This window comes from Chlamydotis macqueenii, chromosome 6, assembly GCF_036417535.1.
Source record: "Chlamydotis macqueenii isolate bChlMac1 chromosome 6, bChlMac1.mat, whole genome shotgun sequence".
In the NCBI taxonomy this organism is placed as follows: Eukaryota; Metazoa; Chordata; class Aves; order Otidiformes; family Otididae; genus Chlamydotis; species Chlamydotis macqueenii.
The window spans coordinates 40,370,862-40,392,144 of record NC_141561.1 but is presented as its reverse complement, the minus strand read 5'-3'; the positions used below and the strand labels follow the sequence as shown (position 1 = coordinate 40,392,144).

Here is a 21,283-nt window from a genome sequence, read left to right as displayed (position 1 = left end):
TCCTGAGAGCTGAGGCTGGTTTCCTTTATCATGATTCTTTTCAAGTTCGCTAATGCTGTGTATTTATCTGTCACCCAATGTCAGAAGGCAAAATTGAAATACAGTTTATGGGCAAGATAATGGAAAACTATACGTAGCTTTTCTACTCCTTCTGTGCAGTTGAACAACCAGAAATGTGACAGGCTTAATTATTGCAGGTTTGGTACTGCTAAGCTCTTCATAGGAGGGTAGGTTTATAAAGAAAATTTAAAAACAGAACAGAAAACCCAACGCAAAACCACAAACCAACCCCCCTGTTCTTGTGTCTTCAAGTTTGGAAGTAAGTGTAGTTGGGAGATAGGATTCAAATTGGAAATAATTCCAGGTAAAAAAGGTGAAGAAAGAAGTCTAGGGTTTGTTAGTAGGAATGTTTTATCTTAGTGTGGTAGGTTCAGATGTGAGGCGGTTGGATGATGCTAAGCCTTTGTGGCTTAGGCGGGGAGAGAAAAGCGTTTTTCCTTCCAGGAGAGGAGCCCAAATGCAGGCCAAATTTGCTAATCCGGGCTTAGGCTCGGTCACACCAGAACCCCTAAATGTGATTTGTCAGCAGCTGAAGTCCGTCGTGAGACGCAGCAGGATACGCTTAACCCCAAAGGAAAGCAGTCCTAATTCTGCCCTTGGGCTGGGCTTGAAGTCTCGGTCAGAGAGAGAAGGTGACGGGGCAGCTGTGCGCCGCGGTCTGGTTTCTTAGGTTGGGTGCCAGCTCTTTGGTCTTCACAAGCCCTCTGTATTCTGCGTCTCCCCGAAATAATAGGATCAGGAGCAGAATTTGACTGGACTCTGTGGTTTTTATTTAGATTTCCAAAACAGGTCTTGAATTCATCCTGCTGGTAGGTGGCGCGGCATTCTCGGTTAGCTCAGCGCGTCTCTCCAGGGGTACCACCGTAGTAGGTTTTCTGTCTAACATGTGTCTAGTACGTTCCCCTAACTGTGGTTTGTGGATGTAGAAGTATCATTTTCATAACATTACGTGTGTGCTGTAAGAACTGGGCTTCTCTTGAGGAAATGCTAGTTCACGCAATAAATTGATTTTACTTCTGATATGCGGTGTTTGTATGCAACTATCCCGTATTTGCCTTTCTTGGAGATCAATTTCTCACCGTTATATGAAGCAAAGGTGACTGGTTTTTAACTTTATGTGCCAAAACCAAGTACACCTAACACGGGAGTTAGTGTTTGTAATGTAGTCGTTGGCTTTTTCCCACATTAGCCTTATTTTAAAGTACGTGGCTTAACTTAATTCCTATGCACGTGAACTTGACTTGCAGTAGTTCATTAATTTGCGAGAGATCTTAAGGACACCGGTTTTCCACAAGCGAAGCCTTTTTCTGTTGGGTATTTTTTGCCTTTTCCGCTCTGTAACGAGTTGCTTTGTGTGACAGGTGGGAGATTCAAGAAGGAGATAGTAGTCGATGGACAAAGCTACCTGCTGCTGATTAGAGATGAAGGGGGCCCTCCGGAGGCACAGGTGAGCATTGCATATTTAGAATTTTATTCGCCTGACGCCACCATTTCCTTTCTTTTTTTAAAAAAAAACTTCCTTTAAGACAACCAGGTTTGATTTTTTTTTTTTTTTTTTTTTTTTTTGGTTCCCTGGGTCCTGCTTATCTTTCAGCTGGGTAAATGTATACGTCACCCTCAGGTGAAAAATATTCTGTTTGGAAATTATTAGGGATTTCAGTTACAGTGGGAAACTGTGTAGTAAGGATATATGGATAACTTGTATTGAATGCCTGATCAATACGGTTCCAGTGACCACAGAATTGGTAAGACTTCTTCTGAGTGAGAGTCTCTAAATTCTTGAAATACAAAGTAAGATATGTGCACAATGACATGTAAATGTGCCAAAACCTTTATCTTCCCTGTTTCTCCCACATTTTACCCCCTGTGTCATTTAAGACCCAACTTTTGAGTTCCAGTTCAGCACCACTGAGTATACCTCGTGTTACCTCCTTGTCTCGCAGAAGGCGTCTCATCGAGATGTGCCGTTGAGAAGCCGCTTGTGATTTTGTGTGCTTAACTCTGTTTTGAGTGATGCAAAGCGAAGCGTTTGCTCATGTGATGCTTAAATCACCGCCAACTACCAGCCTGGCTGTAGCAGCATCCGTGCCTTCATGCATCCTCTGTGTCTCCCCTCTCTACCTCTTCTTACCTGGGCACTCATGAGCTTTTTCAAGAGCGTTGGCTGCCGCTGGGCTCTTCAGTGGTGGATCAGCTTAAAAAAAAAACCCCAAAAACCAAAAAAAAAAACCACCACAAAACCCAAGTGAGCAGCAGGAGCTGTGCTGTCGCCAAACAGCTGAACGGGAGCGGTGCCAGCAGCAGCAGCCTGTGTTTCAATGCTCCTCGTTAGCTGCGCGGAGGATTAGAGCGTCGGGGGGGAAGGTGCCCGCACAAAGGAGAAGAGAAAGGAGGTGGAGGAAACGGAGACGGAGAAGGGACATCCTGGAAGGAAGTTAAAAAAAAACCAAAAAAATTAGTGTCGCTGACACATCTGCAGCCGTGCGAGGCGTGAGCCTGAAAGAAGCGCTCTGTTTGCGGCTGTGAATAATTTGGCTGAAGGACACAACGTTTTCCAGGCTGCAGCGCTTAGGGAACCGTCACCCGTATAAAAGCAGAAATAATGTACTTGTGAAGGTACACGCAGCCATCTAGATATTTTTGTACCTGAAGAATTGGCTTTGCAGAGTTCATTTGAGCTAACTGCAAACTAATAAATGGACACAGGGTCTTGCTTTTGATCTGTGCGAGGTGAATTTGGGGGTTTAATTGCCGTTGTGGCTGAGATTTGTTCCTCAGCGAACCATGAAGATGGAAAGGTTTACGGTGCGAGTGCTATTTCACCTCTCAGAATCCTCTTGGATTTTTTTGGTATGATTTCAAGTTGCAGGTGTGTTAAAGCTCTTTAGTATGTTTATTGATTCCTGGAATTAAAAAAACTTTACTGCTAGGTTCATGAATATTTATAACTGTACTGAAAATTGAACATTATTGGAAGAAAAATGTTTGCCTCTCCCTATTCACTTACGTTACAAAAAGAGCTGGCAATTTTAGCCTTAAGCCTCTGCTTTTTGCAACAGTACAGAATATTTTTATGGATAATTATGATAGAATTACGACTTTGCTAAGTGGCAAGCTGAAGTAGGGTCTTCCTGGCACGCAGGAGCACTGGCCTGGGCTGAGTCCCCCAGCTGATGGCTTCTCTGCTTCGGTGCAAAGGCTGCAGCTGAGGTTTTGGGTTTTTTTTCAGTTTACTGTCCCCTTTTTGGCAGGAAGGAAAGGAAAATGAACTCCCCTAGATCAACGATCCCTTTCTTGTCTGACATCCGACTGTATGAAGATGAAAATAATTTTTTTAAAAAAGCTAATTTCGTAGAATTAGAATTCACTAGCTGATGCTGTGAATATTATTGTGAATATTGACCATTTATTTCACTCACCAGGTTTGATTTCCTCTTGCTGTGATCTGTAACGGATGTAGCGGCCTCCTATTGTAGAAACAAATTAACATAGCAACTGGGCTATAGTGGGATGTCACACGCAATTTTTTTTTTAATTTAGAACTTTTTGTTTATGGTTTGATTTGGATTTATCTTGAACAAACAGGTCTACTCAATCACAGCAGTAAGTGTGAAGATGGATTTGTGTATCAGTGGCTGAGCTGTCCTTCTTATTTTAAGCCATTCCCTGCACACTGGTGTAGATAAAGCATCCTGGATTTCCAGACCTCGGGCATGTTTTCCAAAATTCCATTTGTTTTTAGTATCACAGGTTTGGTATCCACGAAACTTATTTTAAAATACAAAGAGAAGTAAGAAATTATTGGAAAGAAAATTTGGAGAGCCTGTTAGCTTCTAAACGGATGCTTTAGGAATGTTGTAGCTGGAAGGAAGAGTTCAGGACGTGATGCTGCTGAGTCCAGTCACCGAGAATTGTTTTATAGTAAGACCCAAGTCCACAGTAATGATGCTGTCTTGCATTCCTTTGGTTCGCTCTTCTGGTTTTAGTAGCTCAGGTTCAACAGCGTGGTGGTTGGCCTTATTCTGGCAGCAGCTCTGCTGTGTGTGGACAGTCCTGTCCCTAACGTGTAGACGATTGTCCTCCCGACTGTCCTGAAAACCTCCAGGTAGGGGTGAAGTGTGTGGTTAGAAACCCAGGCTAGCCTTGTAGAACTCAGCCAAACGCGTATAAACGTTCCCCAGTGAACCTTCTGGCAGCTCCCTGTGTGTTCAGTGTCCCCCCAGTCTGCCTGGCTGGCTGCAGTAGCGATAGGATGAACAGCATGAGTACCAGTGGCTGAAACCTGTTTCCATCGCTCTAAATTTGGGTAGGAATGGAGTCACGTAGGGAAAAATAAAGGCAGCGAGGTAAGCTTAACTTCAGCCTTTTTTTTCATGTCCTGTGTATGTTTACTGGTATGTTAGATGTGTTTAAACAATCTTCTTGCACTCGTGAGCTGTAGCTTTCTCACTTGCATGGTCTCTCGAGCAGCACCTCGGCTTGCCCTGTGTCTGTGCCTGTCTCCTGGCAGATCGCCGCCGCCGAGAGAGAACGGTTTGCTTTCGCGCCGAAAGCCCAGCGAGGCGTTTGGTTCTCTTTCCTCGGAGTGTCTGTATAGTGACTAATTGATGTTCCTGGGTTTTGATCAAGATGTGAGGATTGTGATTGGAACCACCATCGTAACGCTTGTCCTGGCGTTAAGAGAAGCACCAGCACGCATGCATGCGGAGCACGGGGTGGGGAAATAACACACTAAATAGGCCACTCGAGTGCCTAGAGAGAAATACTTTTCATTTGTAATTCACAAATGCAGAAATCTGAGGCTGTGATGTTTTCTTTTCCTGTGAGTCAAAACCAACGTGCACCGACAGTAGTTGGGCTTGTCGCATCATGTACCAGCGAAGAGGAGATGTGAGCATGGGGAAAAACCTTTGTGTATCCCACATTCCCGTCACTTGCAGGGCAATGAGTGTCGATTCGTCATTTTAGAAACGATATGCCACTTTTGAGGCCCTGATTATTGTCACTAACAAAGTTTCTCAGGTGCATAGTTCCCTCCAAGTAAGGTAAGAATGTTTCTGTCTTTCTTTTTTTTCCTCTTCACTCCTTCTCTCACGGTCTGCCTTTTCCATTTTTATTCTGCAGTTTGCCATGTGGGTGGACGCCGTTATATTTGTCTTCAGCTTGGAAGATGAAATTAGCTTCCAGACTGTTTACCACTACTACAGCCGTATGGCGAACTATCGTAACACTAGTGAAATTCCGATGGTACTGGTGGGAACCCAGGGTAAGTGCAGTCTTGACTTAGGAGCATGTTTCTGTCACCGTACAGACTGTTCCAGGCTGACAAAGCCGCGTCCGCTCATCTGATGATGAGAGCTTGTGGATAAACTGGCGGTTAATCAGCGTTGTGAGGACTGGTCTGAGATGGGAGATAAATGTCCTTGCGGCGCTCTTGGGAGAGGGAACGTAGGACTTCAGCAATGATGGGTTACAATTTTAACAAAAACATTCTCGATGCTTGCTGGTTTTGGTTTTCTTGAGCAGCAGAAAGATGCTGGTGTTGAATTTGGGCAGGTGAATCAGTTGTGTAACACAGTTTTGAAGTGAGACCTGTTTCCTTTAGCTCGGCAGTCTGGAAGTGGTCTCTCCTCTTTCCTGAGAGGGCAGACGGATCAGAGACTGGAAACCTCCAACGCTGTCTCAAAAAGCAGAACTGAGCCGTGCCCCTGCGCAGTGTCTCAGGGAAACCGCTCTTTAAATCAAATAGAAACGCAGCTTTTGCCACCTGAAGCAATTCTGTTTCCCAAAACACCCTCTGGAGCAGCAGGTAGCCGTAGCTGTCCCGTGGGGAAATGTGGGAGGGGAAAGGCACCACTGATATTTCAGTTTCTTCTGCATCTGAGCTGTATTTTGGACATTCCCTGCTTCGATTTGCCGGTGCATCACATTAATGTTTCAGCACTTCCCCACACTGCGATGGCTTTGCTGTGGGGAATAGACACCAAAGCGTTGAGGCTGCTCCGCACCTAGCCACGTAGTTGTCCATCCCGTGGAAATTCCTACCAAAAATGAGGACTTCAGACTTCTCGCTTTACAGAGCTGCTGTTTTGGTAGTGTAGTACAGAAATTTTTGTGAGTTCCTTCATGCTGAAGCATTGCTCCCGATACTCAGGTCACCGTGCTGTGTCAGAGGGACAATGCGGGTGGGGCAGGATGCTTTTGTAGATTTTATTTTGGCCGTATTCCCTTTTAGTGGTGCTCGTTTTGGTGATGTTGAAGCTTGTCCCTGCTTTCTCAGCTTATTCTTTTGTGGGTCTTGCGGTGAGAGCGCGATTTGCTTTCCCCTGCCTGCCCGCAGAGCTGTGACACCAGCGCTGCCACGTGAAGGCGGGGGAAGCGTGGGCAGCGCGGAAGGAGGGACGGCAGCTGGGCTGCGGGGCGGAAACAGATGAGAAAAGATGAAAAGGGAAGTAGGTAAGCAAAAAGCCCTAGGACAGCAGAAATGACAGCCAAAAAGCAGAAATGAAATGCTTTGAAGCGCCACGCTGTCAACTGAAAACCGGCGTTGAAAAAGGAGAGGGGGAAACGTTTCGCTGAGGTGCTTCCCTTTTTACACTTCTGGCGCTTTGGAGGATGGTTTTCCATCTCATTCTAGTTATTACCAGAAAGGATTTTTGTTTTTCTGTGTTCATTTTCTGTTGCAGCACTGATGCAAAGGGGATTTTTTTTTTTTTTTTTTTTTTTTTATGTGGCTGAAGATGGAAATACTGCTAATTCTGGGAATAAGCATCAGAAAAAACCTGAGCATTTTAACTACATGACTGTCAAACTGCAGTGAAATGAAATATATAAATATATCTGTTAAATATCTATTTGGAAATATGGTATTCTTGAGATGAGCTGTGAGATGAAGTCTCTCCCAAAACGTTCGCGCTTGCCTGATGCTTCCTCTGCTGTGGGTGCTGGGCCGGGCTGTGGCACTGACTTAGCTGCAGAAATCAAACTGTTTGAAGCCATGGTGTTGCTTATCCATTCCTGCCTGGTTACGTGTTTTCAGTGCCCTCTGCCGATTGAAAAAAATCTGCTGTGAGCTTCCCAAATAGCCCCTGTCTCTGGTTTTATGAATTACATCTGGTGAGAAGGTGGCGGTAGCATCAGCTGGTGCGCGGTCACATCACGCCCAGAACTGAGCCTCAGATACAGCGTCGCCATAGCCACTGACTTCGTGGTCACGTCGAAATGATGGGGTTTTTTTATTATTATTTTTTTTATTTTTTTTTTAAGAATTAAGCTAGTTTTGCTGCTGTGAAAAGCAGCAGATTTTTAGGAAATCTTTCCAAGCAGCTCTAAGGGCTGAAATCTGTGCCTGGCGTGGTGGCTGCAGAGTTTTGTAGAATAGGTTGTACTGCTATCTCACCTTAGGACTTTTTTTTTTTTTTTTTTTTTTTCTTTTTTTTTGCCAGAACCAATCTATTACCATGATACTCCCCTTAAAATAAGTTACTTTTAAAGATTTTTTTTCATAGCACTATCACTTTATAAATAGTCAAGCAGTGTAACCTTTGTAGAATTCTTCGCTGTGGTGGAGCAGCAACGAAGAAATGTCTTCTCATTCATCAGTTAGCAGGATTTTGGGTTTTTTTTCCCCCCAGCATAAAGGGGTTTTTTTTCAGCTGCTATGGATAAGCTCTAGAATTGGAGTTGAAAAGGGTACGTGAAAAGTAGCTCTCGCGGAGGGGTACACAGTATTATTATTTGTTTAGAAAAATACTATTTTTATTGCTGTGCGGTGTGTTCCCACAACATCTCACGGGTGCCTTTGAATCAAGATCTGAGACTCGGTCACTTGTGGTGAGTGTCCTGGATCCAGTCTTGGCTGTGATTTGAAAGCCAGGTCAGCGACGCAGCCTGTGAATGTATGAAAAATCTCTTATTTTGTGTTAAACTGGCGAGTGTCTGTCTCGAACAAGGCGCAGTGCGTGCCCTGGGTTTGGGGTTAGGGTTTAGCAGAGTGCTTTGCTTCCAGTCCGGTCCTGTGCCTGAGCAAAACGCAGAGAAAACCAGCCTAAAAAATGGGAAGGACCAAAAAATGCACACGTGAAGAACTGAGGGAGGAGCTGGCCTCTAGATTTTTAGCAACATGGTAATTTCAGTTCTGTACGGCCTTGTTATTTCTTATCTGCCATCGTGATTTCTAAAATCCTCATGGATTGTACTTAAATTCACTGCTGGGGTTCTGATAATTGTAAGATGCTGTTATGAGATTATATTAAAATACGTTTGGGTTTTTTTCCCCCTGCTGTTGCTGTAGATGCTATAAGTTCCAGTAATCCACGTGTCATAGACGACGCCAGAGCGAGGAAGTTATCGAACGATCTCAAGAGATGCACTTACTACGAAACCTGTGCGACTTACGGCCTCAACGTGGAAAGAGTCTTCCAAGACGGTAAAGATTCCTTTTTTCCATCCAGCATATCACGCTGGATGATAATTTTTAAACAACCACCAATGTCTGGTAGCTCAGGTACTTGGCCTGCTTTGCAAATGTTCGTTACTGGTTAGTTAAAGAACATGCTCAATTTTAGGGATTTATTTTGTTATACTGTCTTAAATGAAGCAGAGGCATCACTGTGCTGAGCATGGCACGTGCATGGTGGTGTGTTCTCTGCCAGCACCTTTAGTCTTTATTTAGTCTTGATTTATTTTTCAGTTTTTCTTTGGTGCTGGCTTTATTTTAGCGAAGTTTTCTTCGTTTTCGATTTAGTGCTTGTGGAGATGTTGAGAGGCTCTTTGTCCAAAGTAGTTGAAAACTGTCTTGCACGTTTGAGAGCGTGAGAATAAATGGAGAAAATCGATAGGAGCAGGGTAATCGTGAGAATAACTCACGGCATGTTAGAAGTTGGTCTCAAAAAGGGGATGACCCAAGTGCTTTCTGGCCATCAGGAATTGTTTTGGAGGAGTCACCCCTTGGAAGAACTCCTGTGACTGGGAGTTGGTTTTCGCTGGATGCGCTGGGCTCTGTGCCCCCTCTAGTGGAAATCCAGCCGGGCGGCCTGGGGCTCTTTGCTGCCTGGATGTGTAAATTCTTCAACACAGCAGTTCTGGGTGTAAAAACCTTAGCTCCGTAGTTCTGGGTTTGGCTTTTTTTTTTTTTGTGCTGCCAGCTTTGCATCGCAAAGACCTGCTTACGGGAGACGGCGTCACGTCGGTACCTAGCAGAGGTGTTTACGAAGACAGCTAAAATTAAAAAAAAGAAAGCAAAACATTCTAATTTTAAAATGGGGGGGAAAAAAAGGCAAAATATTCTAATTTTAAAATTAAAAAAGTGCAAAACATTGAGATTTTCAAAGGGAAAATACCGACCTGCGCTGCACTAGGTGTAATTCCAGATAAAGGTGGTTTTACTCATCCCGTTGGTAGGATTTCAGAGAAAAGCATTTGGAGCTGTATCTTCCTGCTGTGCTCACTGGTTTTGCTTGAACGAGTTGCAGAAATTACTGTTTTCGCTGCCTGGATTTTCAATTTTGAATACGAATTCCAAAGAGCCATTAAATCTTTTTGTTAGTGCATTTATTTCTGATTGCCAGCTATAGTTAGATTTTTAATTATACATTCCAGCTCGTGGTGTTTGTGGATCTTTGTACAGTCTACTTGGGCGTTTTTTTTGTGTGTGTTTTTTTTTTAATTTTGGGAGTTTTTTTGTTTGGTTGGTTTGTTTGTTGTTGTTGTTTTTTTGTTTTTTTTTTTTTCTCCTTTCTCAGGGACCTTTTGAGAGACAAGTCTCTTGGCACAAAGCTAGCGTGATAAAATTGTAAGCTCCCAGGAAGCTCGTTTGTCTCTCTGCTAAATTTTAGCAGTCAGTAGGAAGAATTTACAAACATCGCATGTTTTTAAGAAATATCAAGGTTTTGTTTTACTTAGGTGGCAGTCAACCAACCATTTCATATTTGCCAACTCATGGGATTAGGAATGCTTCTGAATAAATGCGTCACAGTTGCCAGACATGTCTGGGACCAAATCCAGCTCCTGATAATTTTTGGTGTTTGTTTCAGCAGGGAACAAAGCGACTTCTTAACCCTGTTAAACCCCATGGAATATTGTGCTGTACCTCAGGAGGCTGACTTACTGGGAGATAAGTCGTGAAACGTACGCTGGTTTTACACGCGCGCTCCAGTTTTGTTCCAACTTCATCGTAGGATGATAGGCATGAAATATGAAAAGTACACGACCGTACCTGATGTAGGCTAGTAAAATTCCCGCAGTGGCTTGTGACTTGACGTGGCTGGCTCATCGTGATGGTAAATTCTGTGCTACGACCGTTGAGGGAGCTGCCTGTTCGTTCCCCCTCAAGGGACCTTTGAGCCCTGGTTGCTCCAAACCAGGCAGCACACAGCATTGGTTAATAACTTCTCTTTGCGTTTCAGACCCTCTCCAGAATAAACAGCGTGGGTTATTTAACGTCAGAAAGCCCAGTCTGACTTTAAAAAGCACTTTTTGATGTAAATACAGTCAAGGGATGAGGGGAGAAGGGACAGGCTCAGTAGTTCTTCATCCAGTACGCTCCAGCATTTCTTATTTTGAGGAACACTTGGGTTGGTGCCAGCGGCCTTCATAAATTAATTGTGTTTTTCAGCAAACCTGAAAGGGGTACAGACCAATTATTGCATTTCATTAACAGATGGATGGATAAGACATTTTTTTTTCTTTTAAATTGAGTGTAGCTGAGGAAAAACAATTTTTGACAAGTTGGTAGCTGTATGCAGGACCACTTATGAAGACCACTTTCTGTGTATTGAAATTTTCTAGGCTTTGCTCTCAACTGGGTGTATATCTGTTCTTGGGATTTAGGTGTAGGATTTAATTGCTGTTTATTATGTTCCTGGGGAGGTTGAGCTCCGTGTTTGGAGGCCCCAAGTGTTTGCTTTGGTAGTTCTGTGGGGGTACTTCATTCTGTTGACCAAGGTCCTACAGCTTTTGCTGGCTTGTGACTTTGATGAACGCTTCTCTTTTACATTTTTGTGATGATGTGAATGTGATGGGTGGTGGTTGGTCTTTTTTTTTTTTTTTTATTTAACGTGGATACTGTAGCAGACCCAGTAGGCGGGACTGGGTTTGGTTTATGAGCTTTGGCGTTCTCACTTTGCATGCAGTGACTCCTATTTAATCAAGCATCAGCTGGGATTTACATACGTGATTTTTGGCCCAAATGAACCCGGTTCTTCCTCTCCCCTTTCTGTTTTTCAGGGACTTTGAATTGCCAGTGAGTTGATAGATCTGAAACTGTGAACTCCCATTGCCCAAACCCCTGTTACCAGTTGAACTTAGAGATTTTTCTTTAGCATACTGTGTTTTGTTACAAAAGGTGCTGTCTCACAAGCTTTTTCAAAAATCTACATTCTTGCTTCTGTTTTCTGCCTTGATGTGATGTAGACCTACCTTTCAGAGGGAGAAATTGGAAATGGCGTTGAAGGGTCACTCCGTTGCGCGCACATTAAGAATTAAATTTCTAATTTTTCCCCTTCGGGCATCCGCTGAACTCTGTGAGTGGTCGCCTGTTATGAATTTTGTTTATTGCAACTCATTTCTTGTTTTCCCTGCAGCTGAGTGGTAGAATAATTTAACTTGAATGATTACTGTTATTATGAAAATAGCGCTTTATTCTTCAGTTAAATCCAAATGCAGTGTTTACAACGCTTCATTACGTTGATGGTAACAGAGTAGGTTCATCCTTCTGTGATATGAACTCTGCTTTAAAACAGTATTTAGCTTTTTTCTGCAGAAACTTTTATTGAATGCTGATGCCTAGTTAGTGTACGTCCGTGTATTTTTGGGGAGCTGTTCTTTAGTGTTTGAAGAAGTTGAAAGCTATGATTTGTAAACTGCGGTTGTCAGAGTGGTGGCTCTTCATCTTTTGAAGCGTGCCTGTGTTGAATCGCTTGGTTTTTTTTCTCTACCCTCATGACGATTTACAAATTAAGGCGTTTGGGTGCTGTGACAGAGCTTGTCGTTTCCTGCGCGCGGTCGGTATCCAGGCATCCTGCGATGTGACGATCAGCTGTGTCGTGTACAAGTTTGTACTCCGAAGTGAAGCAGGATTTTGAACATTTGAGAGGGCTGTGTTTAACCGTCAGCGTTGTCCCACCCGATTCTCGTCTCTGATGCTGTTGGAAGTTGGAGCTGCATGAGCAGGCCCTGGATTTCAGTCTGAAATTAAAAAAGAAAAATTCCAGGTTTCAGGGGCTTAGCTTAATAATCTACCCAATGATGGAGGATAATAAATTATTTTTTAGCTTTTGATATTTGGAATTGGGAATTGTCGGGCAGGGGAATTATGTTTTAAAAATATGGTCAAATGCTAACAAGATCCATTTTACTTCAGATCTCCCAATTAAGAATTAGAGTGGGTTGTTTTTTTCTTCCTTATCAGAATGGATTTTATCAATTACATTGGAAATTATTATTTTAATATTTCTTGTCAGCACAGTATTGTAATGACTGTGTACTGCCTCAGGATGCCTTTTTTAATGATTTTTAGCCTTCTTGAATTAGCTTGATGTACCATTAATGCATAAGAATTGCTTTTATTTTTGTTCACGACGTATTCATAATTGCACATCTTCCCCTGCTTTCTGTTCAGATTTTCTTGACCCATTTAACTGCGTGCTACGCAGTTCTCTGACGTCACAGAGGAGAAGCAAATGCTGAAGTATTTAGAGGATAAAATTTTACCATCAATGTGGCTGGCATCATCGGGTGTGAGACAAAGGGGTTGAATCTAATTTTGATTCAGAGTTGAGTCTGTTAGTGTAGCTTAGCAGTTCACTTCTGCTTTGGCCACTAGCAGGTGTACAGCCGAAGAGATTTACGTATAAAAGAGACTTACGTATAAATGTATTTTTTTGTGTGTGTATATATATATATGTTAGTGATGAACCTTGTTGGGAAGGGATGTCTGCAGTGTCCGAGTTTAGAGCCTCCCTGTTAGACGTGTCGCATCCTGTGAAGGTACACTTGGCGGGAGATTTTTGACGCGACTTACTTGTCTCAGATATCGTGGATGGCATTGCTGCTGCCATACCTGACTTAGGAAAAATGCATTGGTTAGGGTTGGGATTTATTTAGGGTTGGGATTTGGGTTTTAGTGCTTTGGCATGTGTCCTAAACAAGGGAGAAGGTGAAAACTCAAATACCCCGTTCTGTTGTGCAGGCGGTAGGATGTGTGCATCTATTCCACAAGTTGTCAAACACAGAGTTGGGAGGTTTTTACCTTGTATGGATGGCTGTAACACATAAATTTTGAAATAAAAAAGCCCCAAATAGCAACAAACCTGTGAATATTGAGGCAGGAGTTACAGGTGTATGAAGGCAGCCAGCCATTGCTGTTTCACAGTTTGACCCTTTCACTCTGCTGCTGTGCTGTTGCTGTTGGTTTTGGATACTTTATTTGCAAATTAAACTAATTTTCGTTACAGAGTGTGTCTATTGTGTGTGAAAATTTACCAGAAATATTTTATTTCCAAATCCAAATAGTATTTCTAATGTTGTGTTGAATGTCTCAAGGGGGAGGTATTAATCCTCGTACAGCCGGATTCCGGGGTAGAGCTGTCACTTGCTATCAGTATTGTCAAGTCAGCTTTTATAGATGTATTTTCATTAGGAAATGTTAATCAGTCTCATGGGGAGTAAATAAAGTCTCAGTCCTGTTCTGCTGACGGCTGTTTTAGGAGGAGTCAATACAGCTCGTGCACTAGGTATGGCCCGAAGGCCACTTCCCTTTGGGAGCGGGAGGCAGCTTAGCCTGAAGCAACGCACCCTCAGGCCTCGTTCATTTTAAGCACCCGTTGTTCTGTAAATTAAGGTAAAATTAACGCTTTCCTAGAAAATAAAAGCGCGGGAGCAGGCGGCCGACGGGCCCTGCCGCGGCGGCCGCCAGGGGGCGCCGCAGCGCCGCCGCGGCGGCCCGCAGCCTCCCGCTTCCCGCCCCCCTCCCCCCCCCGCGACTCTCCCGCCTTCACGGCGGGCGTCGGGGCTTTCCCGGGGGCGTGGGTGGCCACCGCTCTCCTCCCGGCTGGCAGCCCGGGGCAGTGAGCTCCCGATTTCCTGAGCGCGGCTCTCGGAGGGCCTGGGCGGGGTTTCCCGAAGCGGTTTGGGGACTAGGGAGAAGGCAGCCGGTGTGGCCAGGGTTGGCCCTGCGGGCTGAGGCCTGGCTCTGCCGGCGGCTGCCTTCCTGACGCTGGTGGGCAGCGTTTCCTGGTTTGCTGATCGCTCTTAAACTTGAACGTCAGTGACACTTAAGCTGTTAGTGTTCACAGGTTTTATTCTGAACATGATGGTATTTAAGTATGAAACCTTACCCTTACTCCTGCCTGCCCTTAACTCTTATGTGCCTTTAATAAATGAGAAGATTTAGTTTGTGGAGTTCTGTAAGCAAGGATTTCTCTGCGTCACCGATTTCATAGTGGCTGCGTTTATTTACACAGGCTGTCTCCTCGGACGTACTGATTTCTGCTTAACCTCCCAGGCCCATAGGTATGTTCACCACCGGTTCTGATACCATAAATCAGACTTCACTTTGTTGTGGGAGGGTCCCGTGTTAGTTGGTAGGAGGAAATTATTCGCTATCTGAAATCAGCATCATACAGAAAGAGTTGAAATGAGCTCTATGGATTGAGTACTGCCTGGAAAAAAAGGGTGCGAAGAGCCGTCATCCTGGGGAAGCAGTTAGCATCACCAGACTGGACTGGAAAATGACAGGTGTTTGTGCAAGCAGTGTAACAAGCTATATTGGAGCCCCCTTTTCCTCAAATTTGTGTTTTCTGATCGACTAACTGAAATTCACACTTTGTACATTACAGTTCAGGAATTTTTTTTTTTCTGTTGTCCCTGGGGACTTACAAGATCTTTTGTATGCCATTTCCCTCATGCTTGGCAGTTGTTTGATGTTACAGCCATGCTGTTTGTTGGGACTCTCACGTGTCCTGTGCCTGGTTGCTGCTTTTCATTAAAATTGCAGACTTTACAGGCTTTGGGGACTTTGAGGCTTGTACTGCTCCATCAGACTTCTTCAAATCTGCACCCAGATTCAAAAGCGAGTGGAGGAAGGAAGAGAAAGAGATCTTTGACGGCATGTCTGCATCTGTTTTTGTTATTTTTGGAACTGAATGATGGGATGAAGAGGTGCAGCATTTCAGAAGTGCTGAAATTTGTACAGTGAAGTCAAATGGTGATTGTGCTAGTGAAAGTTCCAGGGAGGTTTAGTTTTTAGCTGTGGTAAGTGTCATTCGCTAGGTTACTGGTAGAGAACAATAATCTCTGCAGAACTTTTCATGTGACTTGTAAATTCTACAGGGTTAGTTTTACAGCACTTTCTTTAAGTCTTAATTTGAAGTGCATGCAGTAAGGCACGTTACTTGACACCTAGAAGATGACGGTGATGCAGAGCTACTGATACTATGGAGTAGGTGACAGCTGTTAGATTTTCTGGAGACTACGAGAAATGAAAGAGCTAGTTCATCATCGGCAAATTCCTCACTAAATGGAAACAAAACTGTTGATATGTTACATCAAAATGTCAAAGAATAAGATTTCCAGCACTGAAGATTCAGAATTGGTCCAGTAGGTTTATATCTTTTTAACGCAAACTCGAAGAGAAATCCTGGGGCAGGAAACATGATAGTTGTTTGGTGGTCAATTGCTTTTTATTGGCAAATAGACCTGAGGGTGAGAGGCGTAAGCAGTCCGTTTTATAGCATCGTGTAAGTTGTGTTTGAGAGATAAAATGTTATAAGCACCTTCTTGGAGTGTCTTGCAAGTAATTAGGAATTGTTTTCCATTAACATCGCAAACGGAAGTGAAGGCAAATTCTGGAAGAGGGAGAAAGTTTGAAAATTCCTTGTTCTTGATACCCACTGCCTTTTCTATGGCTGGTATTGTAAACCTGGAGATTTTGTTTCTGGATGAGATCTCCCTCATCTGCTTATGCGTTCAGTACCATTAATAACGTGATTTTTGTTGTTGTCTCACCATATTAATTTGTCCTCCGTCAAATGTTAAAAAATACTATTGAACGCGTATGCGTCGGTGACATCTGCATTGCACCCACAGATTAAGTTTCGGTTCTGTGTGCCCGTGTGGACATAGGCACTGATACGAAGGACTATGATTGTTCTTTCTCCAGAGATGGAGGTTACCTTCACTTTTGTAAGCGTATTTGAAAAAATGACAGTATCTGCTCCTATTTTTTGTTAATTATCGAGTATCATTTCCAATCTGATGGCAATCAAGTACTGCTTTTTTTAAATACGGGGTGTTGTTAGATATAAGCCTCTCTGGATCCAGGGCATTTTTTAATACAATGCTGAAACATGCTTTCAATGTTTTGTGCTTCAATTTTAATTCCTAATCTGTTCCTGCTTTGTCATTTTACAGTCTGCACTACGCGTTTGTGTTGCTGTTGCGTTTAGTACCTTGGGAAAATACCAGTGCTGCTGAATTGTCTTGCATCTTGCAGAGTCTTATCTTCAACAGAGGAAAAAAAAAAAAGGAAAACTAGAATGGAAGGAAGGCAGATATCCTGTCAGCTTGGCAGAGGTTGAATTATGGAAAAACACCACTCTGCTAAATTTTGTCGTGCTGCGGTTCCTGGTGGAGTTGGTGACAGAAGCTGAAAAGAGCAGTGGCAATTTCCGCGATTCTTTTCTAGCCAAGTGACCTGAACAGCAAACTGACTGCGTAGCGAAGTAACACGGTAACAGCGCGGCTGCTAACAGGGCTCGATTGCGGGGGATGTATCCAAATGCCAGGACTGGAAAAAATTCACTGCTTGGTAATAGTATCTGTTAGCTAGGTGATTCTTGAGCCCTGCTTTTGCAGTTGCTAATGATGCTGTAATGGAGGGTTGCGGAGCTGACCACAGGGTTAGATAAGGGCCAAAAAGGGCTTCGGCAGAGCACGAGCTCCTTAAAGTGCCAGTTTATATTTTCTTTATGACAGCAACAACCCTTTTTTTTTTTTTCTTTTCCTTGCATCTCTCTTAATTCTAAGAGGCTGTCTAAACTGTGGCTTACTTGCTGCATTTTGGGGGATAGCCTGCCTTGCTAGCAGGTATTTGTTCCTCTTCCTACTGCTGTGGTCTTTATTACAGCGTGATCACTTCATCTGATTTTTTTTATTCCTAAATTTTTACATAAAATGTAAATGTTTTACACTTAAAATGTGTTAACACCTCATCTGCTGCCTTACAGCATGTGTTCTGTACAGCTTGTCCAACAAGCTCTCAAATATAGAGGGCAGTGTGGAAGATCTAAAGCTTGATTTCTTTAATTATCCCTAATATATTGTCCCTTGGTAGTTTTTAACTGTCTTTTGTGGATTTAACGTCAGATTTTTTTGGCACAAAATGCCTTTGCTGGCTTAGCGTTGCTGAAAGAGAATAAGAGCTAACACGCAAGATGTCCCGTCTCAAGACGGATGCAAGGGAAAGTGTGCCGATCCTTGCTGTAAAACCAACCGAGACCAACACCAGCCTGCTCACAGCATCCCCAGAGCATTTTGGGACAACTGGAAACGAAACCTGTGCTCCAGGCAGAAAGTAGAGGCTGTCAGAGCAAAGGTAGGAAGCAACGCCAAGGCTGGGGAGTCTTGTGAGAAAATCTGGCTTCCCCTTGAGAAGCAGCCGTGGCGTGCACCGCTCTGTTGGTGCATTGTGCTGTGATACTTGTAGCCGTCCCTTGAGGATCCAAAGAATAGCTGTTGCCTCTTACATGTTTGTTATTTCTGGCATCCAGCACGCTGAAGCTGTTTCATCTGAGTTGTCAAGCAAAAAAAATCTGTCAAAAGTCTGATATTACATTTATATCTCTTCGTTTCTCTAACTTTTGTCTGTTCCTGGGCGTGTTTGTGGTGTATTTAGTAACATTTATTAAACAGAAGCGCTTGCTTTTTCCCCTTTTAATAAAGAGATGCTTTTGTCTGAGCTCTCAAACGTTTAAAACTGGTGTAATAAACGTAATCCTTTTGTAACATTCTCTGTTGTGTAACAAACACATTTTCAACATCAAAGTTAACGATTAGCATAGATTGTTCTTCAAAAGCGATTTCCGAAATGCATTGCAAATCGTTCCCTTTCAACTAATCGGGATGCATATGCAAATCCTGTTGAAACTGTTTGCTGCTCTGGGATTAGCTCTTGTGTGTTTGGAGTTTAAAAGCCTGCAGGAATGTACGGGGTTGTGTGTGTAGTAAAATGAGTGCGGGCATTAGTCTTCTGCATTCCTGCCTGTGCCCAAAAACAGCCAGCGATGCTGCTGAGTTTTAAGAAATACATGGATTGGATTTTGGTTTTTTTCCACCCTCGTTCACCATAGAGAATCCTTGAACTAATTGCATGTAATTTAATTTTGAAATTGATGTTTGATACGATGAGATTGCTTGCAGTGGTAAGTCCTTGGTGTTGCAGAAGGAAACCTTTGATCGTTGAAGGTGGAACTTCCGCACAGTTCTTGTAACGTGGCTTCTGTCAGCGTTAAGCGTGCGGTGAGCTAAATCTGTAAACTACTCGTTTTACTTCAGTATTTGTGGAGGTGGGCCTGGCCCGTGTGCTCACCAGCCTTAAACAGTGAGTTGCTTAACGGGTAACTGAACTTACTGCCAGTTGCTAACACTGCTGGCGGACGGTTGGGTATTTTGAGATGCGTGTGGAGGGATATAAACCTTAGCTGGATGTGATTTTAGGCTAGGGTAGCTGTTGGCATCTGGGGAGCCCAAATCCTCTGCCACGGATAAAAATATCCCTCGAACATACAGGAGCTTGTTGTCCTGTTCATACGGTTGCTTCAGTGATGTCGAGATTCTTGGGGTGGTGCCATCTTTAATGTATATCTTGTAAATCAGTGTAACAATATTCCTGTGATCCGGGTGGAGCAAGGCGTGCTCCATTTTGTTTGAAGAACTAAGCTGGAAAGCTAGCTGGTTGATGGATGAGACCGCGTTAGAAAAATTTTCTCAGCTATTAAGTGTGACTTGGGCACAGAGGCTCAATTAGCTTTATGAAGAGATTACAGAACTCGAGGACTCTAGCAAACTTTGGTGTCACCTGGTTGCTCCCTGTGCAGATCCTAGATTGGTAAAGCATTTTGGGTATTTTGGGGTTGAAATACCTGTGCTGTGTTTTCCTGGGTGTTACTGCCTGCCTTAAAGCTGCCAGCTGGTTCACATAAGGTGCCCGTCCTGCTGACCTTGTGCTTGCGGCACCTCAAGCGTCACGTCAAGCAGCTGGCCTCCACTGGTATTAGATTTAAAAATGTGGGGGATACGTAAGGAAGAGATGATTAAAATTTCAAATCTGGCACAAAAGTTTTGCCGTGAAGAGTTTTTTTTTTTTTGTGCTCATTGGAACTGCCTAGCATCTGAGATTTGGAGGGGGAGCCAGAGGTGGGTTTTTGATGGGTACTCTTGACAGTCAGCGCATCTGACTTCGCTTCGTTGTCTGCTGATAATTGGTAGCTAATACAAAGTAGCCAAGCTGTGCACTTTGGCCCGCAGTTTGCTGTTGTTTGGTTCTCTTTGATTTTCTTTTTTTTTTTTTATTTATAGCCCTTGAAATGAAGGTTTCCTTTAACTTCTGAAATTTTAAACGAACTTTTTAAGAAATCTTACGCAGACAGAAACAGAAGGCAGATTTTTCTTGAGCGTGTTTCAGTCTTCCATGTTAACTGCTGTTCTTACCGGCGTGCATTCTTACACTTGTGTATTCTCTTTGGTTTCAGTATAATAAACCCCAGGATTTCTCAGCACACAAGTTACTGCTGTGTTAGGTACCTTCTGGAATGCCTCACCCACGCGCATGCTCCTTGAAAAAGCTGAGGATGGCTTTCCGAGCCACAAAACCAGCTTTAAATTTAGAGCTTGAGGAAAAACAAACCTTTGCCTGTCTGCGCTTAATGAAGAAACGTTATTGGCAGATGCTGAAGAAATATTTTTTTCCATAGAAAATTGGATTTTGTGCATAAAACTTGTTAATATTTGTAAAGACAGGTCATTACTGGTTTCAAGTCGTGCATGCAAACTCCAAGAGATGTACTGTGCTAGCAGTGCGGCTGTTGGTGATACTTTTACCTAAAAAAAAACTCGTGAGGAGTAAATCAGCTTCAGTTCAGCATGTATACAATTGACTTACTCTCATCATTTATGCCTCTTCTGATGGCTGATACGGTTGCTTGTGTCTTATGCATCACGATTTACTGTCTCAGGGAAAGGTATGCTTAGATTTAAGCTGCGCAATAGTGTAACTAATGAGAAATATAGGAAATTTATAGTGCCTGATGATTGATTGGATAAGTACCTAGACATTAATTGAAGTCTGAGGACTCCCAGCTGTCTTTCAGTTTTTAAAAAATACCTTTTTTTGGACAAGCAAAACTATTGCTTTGTAGTATTTTGGAAGGACTTTTGATGTTTGTGGAAAACATGGTTGGAATGGAAAGGTAGGAAGCTGGTAGGGTGTTTTTATAGTCTGCCAATGTTTGGGTAACTAGTGTGTGGCCCCTCATCACCCGCAGGAACCTGGATTTGTACCTGTAGCTTCGCTCCTTATTTTGCAGTCTCTGTGACTTCAGTTGCCTTCCCCGAAGACTGGACAGTTTGGCCCCAGTTCAGTCCGGAAACTGGGCTGTGGTCGGCAGTTTCTGCTTATCTTCCCTCTCCGCGTTTCGCAGAGAGGCGCTCAGGCCTACCCGTTGTCTGACGAATTGTCTGGATAAATACGTTTCATTAATCTCTCCATTAATAACGCTGTTGGACGGCGATCTCTACAGAGATCGCACGGCTTTCTTCTGTGCTGTCATTCTGTAAATTCTTGCTGGAGCTTAGTCTTGTGAAAATGTCTAAATTTTCCCATTAAGTGCTTAAAAAGTAATAAAACTAAACCCATTAGCCTTCACTTGTAAGATCTGTATCAAGAGAAATACTCTTCAGCGCAATAAATCTGATCAAGTGTTCGACATTTATATCATTCGAATTCATTCTCTGGAGATGGACCTTTGGAGGTAAATTGCGTTAAGTAGGGCAGTTTAAATTTTTAATACAATCTTATTGTAACTGTTAGCAAATGATTAAAGTGCGAAGGGGGGGCTTACGTGTTTTGTGAGATTTGTGTCGAATGCTGTACGATGCTTCCACTCTGATTTTTGCTTTTATGTGCATAAAACACACACACACACACACACACACAAAATTAACCTTT

The 21,283-nt window shown here is 43.2% G+C and overlaps 1 protein-coding gene across 6 annotated transcripts in view; it reads left to right on the top strand.

Moving 5' to 3' along the window:
- Positions 1-21,283, top strand: part of AGAP1 (ArfGAP with GTPase domain, ankyrin repeat and PH domain 1) — a 334,155-nt gene that overhangs the window by 126,554 nt on the left and 186,318 nt on the right. For all 6 annotated transcript variants that reach the window (XM_086751069.1, XM_086751066.1, XM_086751065.1 and 3 more), the window contains 3 exons: positions 1,422-1,507; positions 5,185-5,326; positions 8,354-8,488. In XM_086751069.1, coding sequence (XP_086607195.1) covers positions 1,422-1,507; positions 5,185-5,326; positions 8,354-8,488 — 363 coding nt within the window. The remainder of the gene's footprint in view (positions 1-1,421; positions 1,508-5,184; positions 5,327-8,353; positions 8,489-21,283) is intronic.